The sequence below is a fragment of the Oncorhynchus kisutch genome, linkage group LG21, assembly GCF_002021735.2.
Source record: "Oncorhynchus kisutch isolate 150728-3 linkage group LG21, Okis_V2, whole genome shotgun sequence".
NCBI classification, from domain to species: domain Eukaryota; kingdom Metazoa; phylum Chordata; class Actinopteri; order Salmoniformes; family Salmonidae; genus Oncorhynchus; species Oncorhynchus kisutch.
Window position 1 is genome coordinate 308,044 of NC_034194.2, and position 9,623 is coordinate 317,666.

Sequence of the window (9,623 nt, forward strand, 5' to 3'; positions counted from 1 at the left end):
CTCTGAATTTCCTTGAGTGGCCCAGCCAGGGTTCGGACTTGAACACGATCGAACATCTCGAGAGACCTGGAAATAGCTGTTCAGCGACGCTCCCCATCCAACCTGACAGATCTTGAGAGGGTCTGCAGAGAAGAATGGGAAAAACTCCCCAATACAGGTGTGCCAAGCTTGTAGCGTCATACCCAAGAAGACTTGCGGTTGTAATCGCTGCCAAAGGTGCTTCAACAAAGTACTGAGTAAAGGGTCTGAATACTTATGTAAATGTGATATTTCATTTTTTTAAGGGGGTGGGGTAATTTGGGGGGATTTGTCATTATGGGGTATTGTGTGTAGAGGAGAGAAGAGGTGAGGTAGAGGTGAGGTAGAGGTGAGGAGAAACAACTATTTAATACATTTTAGAGTAAGGCTTTAACGTAACAAAATGTGGAAATAGTCAAGCGTTCTGAATGCTTTCCGAATGTACTGTATCTGCACTTGAGTGTGTGAATATGCCTTAAAGTATTTCTGTGAACACACACACACAGCTGCCTGCACGCCTCAAACAAACACCTCCACAAAACAGTCTCTCTTCACACCTTTGTTCTTCCTTCCCATTGCCAAAGAGAATGTATGGAGGTCATCAAACTGGCTGGAGCTGCATGGCAATATGGAGGACAGGAAGTTCACCACTGACACACAGCCTTTTGTTTCATCACAACTCACAGGACTTCTCTGCTGTTTGCACGTCCCATACTGGTGGTGTGAAATGTCCGACTACCAGACGTGCCATTAGGCATGGGTCCTTTATGGACTAGATACCGTTTAACACTGCCTTCCTGTCAATACTGTCTTTCCCCTTCTTTTTCCCTCTCTCTCATTTCCTAAAATTAGTCGTTCCCCCTTCTGTATCAGTATTTTTGATCCGCTCTCTTTTTAACTGGACTGTAAGATCAGATTTTCTCTCTCCTGTGTCTTTCTTCCTCTCTGTGTTATCTCACGCCTCCATATCTCAGAGGCCCAGCAGAGTTTGAGAGAAACGGGAGGTTGGAGGGTTCAAGGTGAGACGGAATACTTCAAATCATCAGTGTTTTCTTCCACCTCCATCTCTTATCCCCTCCAACCCAATGTACAGTCAACCCAGCCATCTGCTCTGCCATCCTGGGTCTCCACTTCAGGCGTGCCTGGGGTTTTGGGTTCTCTCTTGAGTAGGGGCCCTATTAAATCTGCATTGTGGAAAACGTAGACGGAATCATGGAATCTAGACGTTAAAATGGAATTGAACAATATTCAAAAATGTATTGAACTTAGTAGGACATAAAGTAAATGTGTATTGAAAATTCATTTATCAAGTTAATCATAAGACATGAACAAAAGGAATAAGTGATTCACAGTTTTTTTCCGGAAACGGCACAGGAATGCCCATCTGTGTGTGTGGTGCGTGTGTATGTCTAGTCTACAGTCGTGGCCAAAAGTTTTGAGAATGACACAAATATAATTTTCACAAAGTCTGCTGCTTCAGTGTCTTTAGATATTTTTGTCAGATGTTACTATGGAATACTGAAGTATAATGACAAGCATTTCATAAGTGTCAAAGGCTTTTATTGACAATTACATGAAGTTGATGCAAAGAATCAATATTTGCAGTGTTGACCCTTCTTTTTCAAGACCTCTGCAATCCGCCCTGGCATGCTGTCAATTAACTTCTGGGCCACATCCTGACTGATTACAGCCCATTCTTGCATAATCAATGCTTGGAGTTTGTCAGAATTTGTGGGTTTTTGTTTATCTACCCACCTCTTGAGGATTGACCACAAATTCTCAATGGGATTAAGGTCTGGGGAGTTTCCTGGCCATGGACCCAAAATATCAATGTGTTGTTCCCCGAGCCACTTAGTTATCACTTTTGCCTTATGGCAAGGTCCTCCATCATGCTGGAAAAGGCATTGTTCGTCACCAAACTGTTCCTGGATGGTTGGGAGAGGTTGCTCTCTGAGGATGTGTTGTGTGAGCGGACCAAGTAATTGGGCGTCACTCTAAAGCGGGAAGGTGGAATAAACGAGTCAGGAGTAGGTTTTCTTGATTGAACAGAGTTCTCTATTGAGGGCATTTGGTCAACACAAACACTCCAACATAATCAATGAAAATCTTCCAAGGAAAAACATACATCTTCTTCTCCAGATGAAACAGGAACACAATAGGATTATCTTTAAACTACAGTGGTTCTTCCTGGATAGCTCCTCTCTCTCGGTGGCCATCTTCCAGAGATAGTTTTCCCCTCCCCTCTCTGCTGGTTCCATTCTCTCTCTTATAGGGGAAGGAGAGTATGTCATTAGTTCCATCAGCTGTGCTTAATTGCCTCTGGTTACCTTGTCTCCCATACCTTGTTGGGCTACTATCCGTGAGCTCAGCCTGCCCTCTGGTGGTCCTTCCACAGTTGGTACCATTCTTTATTCATGGCTGTGTTCTTAGGCAAAATTGTGAGTGAGCCCATTCCCCTGGCTGAGAAGCAACCCCACACAGGAATGGTCCCAGGATGCTTTACTGTTGGCATGACACAGGACTGATGGTAGCGCTTATCTTGTCTTCTCCGGGCAAGCTTTTTTCCAGATGCACCAAACAATCGGAAAGGGGATTCAGAAGAGAAAATTACTTTACCCCAGTCCTCAGCAGTCCAATCCCTGTACCTTTTGCAGAATATCAGTCTGTCCCTGATGTTTTTCCTGGAGAGAAGTGGATCTTTGCTGCCCTTCTTGACACCAGGCCATCCTCCAAAGGTCTTCGCCTCACTGTGCGTGCAGATGCACTCACATCTGCTTGCTGCCATTCCTGAGCAAGCTCTGTACTGGTGGTGCCCCGATCCCGCAGCTGAATCTATTTTAGGAGATGGTCCTGGCTTTTGCTGGACTTTCTTGGGCGCCCTGAAGCCTTCTTTACAACAATTGAACCACCCGAAGTTCTTGATGATCTGATAAATGGTTGATTTAGGTGCAATATCCTTGCCTCTGAAGCCCTTTTTGTGCAAAGCAATGATGGTGCGTGTTTCCTTGCAGGTAACAATGGTTGACAGAGGAAGAACAATGATTCCAAGCCCCACCCTCCTTTTGAAGCTTCCATTCTGTTATTCTAACTCAATCAGCATGACAGAGTGATCTCCAGCCTTGTCCTCATCAACACTCACACCTGTGTTAATGAGATAATCACTGACATGATGTCAGCTGGTCCTTTTGTGGCAGGGCTGAAATGCAGTGGAAATGTTTTTGTGGAATTCAGTTCATTTGCATGGCAAAGAGGGATTTTGCAATTAATTGCAATTCATCTGATCACTCTTCGTAACATTCTGGAGTACATGCAAATTGCCATCATACAAACTGAGGCAGCAGACTTTGTGAAAATGTATATTTGTGTCATTCTCAAAACGTTTGGCCACGACTGTATGCTATGTAGCTGTTAGTGACAAACGGAAACCTCGAAAAACAAAACAGAGAAAACAGAATTCGGGAAAGGGCCCTACTGGACCTAGTTCACGCTGATCTATTTTGCACAGTGCTGAACATGTACACTGGTTCTCTGTAGGAGTCTAACAGAGGACAGCCCTGTATGGAATAGATACTGCTGTCTCCAATAGGACCATTATAAGAGTGGCTAGGAGTCCAACAGAGGACAGCCCTGTATGGTAGAGATACTGCTGTCTCCAATAGGACCATTATAAGAGTGGCTAGGAGTCCAACAGGGGACAGCCCTGTATGGAATAGATACTGCTGTCTCCAATAGGACCATTATAAGAGTGGCTAGGAGTCCAACAGAGGACAGCCCTGTATGGTAGAGATACTGCTGTCTCCAATAGGACCATTATAAGAGTGGCTAGGAGTCCAACAGGGGACAGCCCTGTATGGAATAGATACTGCTGTCTCCAATAGGACCATTATAAGAGTGGCTAGGAGTCCAACAGAGGACAGCCCTGTATGGTAGAGATACTGCTGTCTCCAATAGGACCATTATAAGAGTGGCTAGGAGTCCAACAGGGGACAGCCCTGTATGGAATAGATACTGCTGTCTCCAATAGGACCATTATAAGAGTGGCTAGGAGTCCAACAGAGGACAGCCCTGTATGGAAGATATACTGCTGTCTCCAATAGGACCATTATAAGAGTGGCTAGGAGTCCAACAGAGGACAGCCCTGTATGGTAGAGATACTGCTGTCTCCAATAGGACCATTATAAGAGTGGCTAGGAGTCCAACAGGGGACAGCCCTGTATGGAATAGATACTGCTGTCTCCAATAGGACCATTATAAGAGTGGCTAGGAGTCCAACAGAGGACAGCCCTGTATGGAAGAGATACTGCTGTCTCCAATAGGACCATTATAAGAGTGGCTAGGAGTCCAACAGAGGACAGCCCTGTATGGTAGAGATACTGCTGTCTCCAATAGGACCATTATAAGAGTGGCTAGGAGTCCAACAGAGGACAGCCCTGTATGGAAGAGATACTGCTGTCTCCAATAGGACCATTATAAGAGTGGCTAGGAGTCCAACAGGGGACAGCCCTGTATGGTAGAGATACTGCTGTCTCCAATAGGACCATTATAAGAGTGGCTAGGAGTCCAACAGAGGACAGCCCTGTATGGTAGAGATACTGCTGTCTCCAATAGGACCATTATAAGAGTGGCTAGGAGTCCAACAGGGGACAGCCCTGTATGGTAGAGATACTGCTGTCTCCAATAGGACCATTATAAGAGTGGCTAGGAGTCCAACAGGGAACAGCCCTGTATGGAAGAGATACTGCTGTCTCCAATAGGACCATTATAAGAGTGGCTAGGAGTCCAACAGGGAACAGCCCTGACTCTCCCTCAATTTTGATTTCCTGTTTTTTACTGACATCTAATGGTGAAACTCATTCATGCGAACCGACTTTAATTTGAGTCAATGGCATTACCTTGCCCATGTAGAACAACGGTTCTGTTTGAACATAATGCTCTGTTTCATGTGTTGGAATTATTTTGATTAGTGGCAAATGATTTTCTGCCTTGCCTGCATGCAGAAGTGAGGTCTGCATTTTCTTGTGCATGTCACTAGATGTATTGTGAAATTACATTGTTGCCTTTGTGTCCTCCACTGCATGACTGCCTGTTGAAAGTACACAAGAGTGCCCCTGCATGGACGTGTGGTGTAAATGCACCAATGACGTTCAAATGAATCTGTCACCAGTGTCTGCTTGTATACACTGAGTGTACAAAACATGTCAGACTGACCAGGTGAAAGCTATGATCCCTTATTAAATCGACATTGATGAAGGGGAAGAAGCCTTGAGACAATTGAGACATGGATTGTGTATGTGTCCCATTGACAGTGAATGGGCAAGACAACAGATTTAAGTCTCTTTGAATGACGTATGGTACTAGGTGCCAGGCGCACCGGTCTGAAACGCTATTGTTTTTCCACACTGAATGGTCCACCACCAAAAGAACATCCAGCCAACTTGACACCTCTGTGGAAAGCATTGGAGTCAACATGGGCCAGCATCCCTGTTGAATGCTTTCGACACCTTGTAGACTCCATGCCCTGATTAATTGAGGAGGTTCTGAGGGCAAAGGGGGTAGGGTGCAACTCAATATTAGGAAGGTGTTCTTAATGTTTTGTACACTCAGTGTCGATATGGTGTTGTAGCCTGTAAGATATTCATGAGCAGGCTAAATTAAATGTGTGAATAGGTGATCCACTACACACATTTGATCATGTCACATATTTAGACACATTGGCATTCAAAACTCACTTAGGCAGATGCATAGATTCTCACATACACACACACACACACTCACCCTCCATCTCCACCCCTCTAACTAACTCCTCTCCTCCCCGGCAGTCGCAACATGTCAGGTGATCAGGAGGACCAGCAGCAGCCTCAGCCCCCCCACGGCCAACACCCCAAGGACACCAAGCCGCGCTCCCTCCGCTTCACCTGGAGCATGAAGACCACGTCGTCCATGGAGCCCCACGACATGATGCGCGAGATCCGCAAGGTGCTGGACGCCAACAACTGCGACTACGAGCAGCGCGAGCGCTTCCTGCTGCTGTGCGTGCACGGTGACGGCCACGCCGAGAGCCTGGTTCAGTGGGAGATGGAAGTGTGCAAGCTGCCGCGACTCTCACTCAACGGTGTGCGCTTCAAGCGGATCTCGGGCACATCCATCGCCTTTAAGAACATTGCGTCCAAAATTGCCAACGAGCTCAAGTTGTAGGGCCTCCTAAAGATATGAGGGTGGGGGAGTGTTGAGCGAGCAGGTAAAATATTGCGCTTTGAAATGGACTAAAGCAGGGATATTCAACTCTGACCCTGTGAGGTCCGGAGCCTGCTGGTTTTCTGTTCTACCTGATGATAAATAATTCCACCCACCTGGTGTCCCAGGTCTAAATCAGTCCCTGATTTAGAGGGTAACAATGAAAACATGGGGTGGGACTGGCTTTGAGGTCCAGAGTTGTATTTGATGGGACCAAAAGTAGGTTGCGTAACGTGGGAAAAGAAAGCGCTTCAAAATGGACTCTGAACGAGCTGTACAGCCGTTATAAAAAACTGAAGTAGCAAATTCACAACGGTTTTCCTCCAAGACAAAGTAGGTATTGAAAACTGCTTTTGGCAATAATTTCCTGTGTCTTTGGAGCATTATTATCGTTGATGATGTGAAAGGTGGTCCTGAGCTGTCGGGGACGTTGGTCTGACATTGACATTTGGTTGTCTTGTTTTTTTTGCTGAATGCATTATTGCCATTGTGGCTCTGGCACAGGGCTCTCCAACCCTGCTCCCGGAGAGCTTATCATCCTGTAGGTTTTTGCTACAACCCTAAAAATTGGCTGGGTGATACAGCTACATCAGGTTAGTTACAACTGTGGTTGGATTGAAAACCTACTGGGAGATAGCTCTCCAGGAACAGGGTTGGAGAGCCCATGTCTGGAAGATGCCTCCCCATTAGGAGTTTAAACTCTCATACAAGGGAGGGAGTGGAGGAAGAACATTAAAAATGGACCCCTTCCCCCTCTATTAGAGTACCCAGAATTCCTCTTGCCAAGAGAATATGGCTGCCAGATATGAGTGGTTGGATAGCCTAGCTAATTGCACAAGTAGTTATGGTATTACTGTCAAATACTGTTGATTTTGGCAGTCGTTTGCACCCTCTACCCTTACTTAGCCAGCTTCTACACACTTGCACACTTTCATTCTATGATTTGAACCGGTTGTTCATTAGTGTTTATCCATGTGATAACAGCATAAATGCAATGTATGGACCCAGCTAAGCCTCTGCTGTATGGGGTCACCCACCCCAGAAACGGGGCCTGGAGGATGACGCACTTCGGCTGACCCACGCTTTAAAATGGGGGATTGTTGCAAAGTATCATGGGACTGGGTCACTCGCTACAAAAAAGAGACTTCAGGGAAGATTTTCCTTCCTGGCATATCTGAATGATATATATTTTTCCTTTGTTAACATAATTGTTTCAACGGTTCTCTTCTCAGATATTACTGAAATGCCCCCTTCTATCTGGTCCTACCCACCTGGGCCAGTTCAGATGCGGTCGGCCATTCCTGGAACAGATCGAAGATCAACTATGGCCATATTCAGGCCTTCAGTATTCACTTACACCCTCCTAAAAATGCTGGCACTGTTTTTTTTTTGGGGGGGGGGGAATGTAAATAATATACCTTAGTTTTGCAACAGCTGCATATTGATATACTTCCTTGTTTTTTTATTGAGCCTGGAGCTGTGGAATTAGTGTTAACTCATTCATCACCGAGTAAGTTTAACACGTGTCTCTATTAAAATACATTCAGTGACTAGCCTCTGTGTCTGACTGAATCCATGGCAACTTCAAGGGTTGTGGGTTCGATTCCCGCATGGGACACCTAACGAATGTGTTGACTTCAGAAGTTGCTTTAGAAATAAAGTGACCATATTCTCTATTGCAAAAGTTATTTTGTCAATGAAACAAACCTGTATCCATAAAGGTTTAGATGAAAATGCAATATTAAGTGACTATAGTTTTGAAAAAAGGATGCAGGTAATGTGAGAGCTTTTATTTTTCCATGTTATCTATTGCAGTAATGAAGGTTGAAGGAAGTGCCTTCATTGTTACATTACTCAGCCATCAATGACACTGAAAAGGCATTAAAGGGGCTATCTGCGTTTTAATCAATAACAAAGCAGAAACCCTGCCACTTTTAGTAAAACATTAAGGGATGGAGCTGGAGATCAAGACAATGGATGCAAGGACCGATCAGGGTGCAAATTACAGGGGAGCCAAGGGGTTCAGCTTCCATGAATAAGATATTAGCTCCCCTAAATGTGGCCAGAAGTAGACCATTTATTTAACTTTATTTTCTATCAATATTTGTTTTCTTTCCTGGATCAGCTGATGATGGTGGCCAATATCACTAGACAACTAGCCTACAGCTAGACACCAATATCACTGGCCTACAGCTAAACACCAATATCACTAGACAACTAGTCTACAGCTAAACACCAATATCACTAGACAACTAGCCTACAGCTAAACACCAATATCACTAGACAACTAGTCTACAGCTAGACACCAATATCACTAGACAACTAGTCTACAGCTAAACACCAATATCACTAGACAACTAGTCTACAGCTAGACACCAATATCACTAGACAACTAGTCTACAGCTAGACACCAATATCACTAGCCTACAGCTAAACACCAATATCACTAGACAACTAGTCTACAGCTAAACACCAATATCACTAGACAACTAGCCTACAGCTAAACACCAATATCAGTAGACAACTAGTCTACAGCTAAACACCAATATCACTAGACAACTAGCCTACAACTAGACACCAATATCACTAGACAACTAGTCTACAGCTAGACACCAATATCAGTAGACAACTAGTCTACAGCTAGACACCAATATCACTAGACAACTAGTCTACAGCTAGACACCAATATCACTAGACAACTAGTCTACAGCTAAACACCAATATCAGTAGACAACTAGTCTACAGCTAAACACCAATATCACTAGACAACTAGCCTACAGCTAGACACCAATATCACTAGACAACTAGCCTACAGCTAGACACCAATATCACTAGACAACTAGTCTACAGCTAGACACCAATATCACTAGACAACTAGTCTACAGCTAAACACCAATATCACTAGACAACTAGTCTACAGCTAGACACTAATATCACTAGACAACTAGTCTACAGCTAGACACCAATATCACTAGACAACTAGTCTACAGCTAGACACTAATATCACTAGACAACTAGTCTACAGCTAGACACCAATATCACTAGACAACTAGTCTACAGCTAAACACCAATATCACTAGACAACTAGTCTACAGCTAGACACCAATATCACTAGACACCTAGTCTACAGCTAGACACCAATATCACTAGACAACTAGTCTACAGCTAGACACCAATATCACTAGACAACTAGTCTACAGCTAAACACTAATATCACTAGACAACTAGCCTACAGCTAAACACCAATACAACTAGTCTACAGCTAAACACCAATATCACTAGACAACTAGTCTACAGCTAAACACCAATATCACTAGACAACTAGCCTACAGCTAAACACCAATATCAGTAGACAACTAGTCTACAGCTAG

The 9,623-nt window shown here is 44.3% G+C and overlaps 1 protein-coding gene across 7 annotated transcripts in view; it reads left to right on the forward strand.

Annotated features, from left to right (window-relative positions):
• LOC109880232 (MAP/microtubule affinity-regulating kinase 3) overlaps nucleotides 1–7,805 on the forward strand; it is a 177,074-nt gene extending 169,269 nt beyond the window's left edge. For 4 of the 7 annotated variants that reach the window (XM_031800767.1, XM_031800771.1, XM_031800768.1 and 1 more), the window contains 2 exons: nucleotides 993–1,037; nucleotides 5,838–7,805. In XM_031800767.1, coding sequence (XP_031656627.1) covers nucleotides 993–1,037; nucleotides 5,838–6,213 — 421 coding nt within the window. In that variant the 3' untranslated portion in view covers nucleotides 6,214–7,805. The remainder of the gene's footprint in view (nucleotides 1–992; nucleotides 1,038–5,837) is intronic. The other 3 variants (XM_031800773.1, XM_031800774.1, XM_031800770.1) reach the window with 2 other exon arrangements.
• Nucleotides 7,806–9,623: the final 1,818 nt, after the last annotated feature.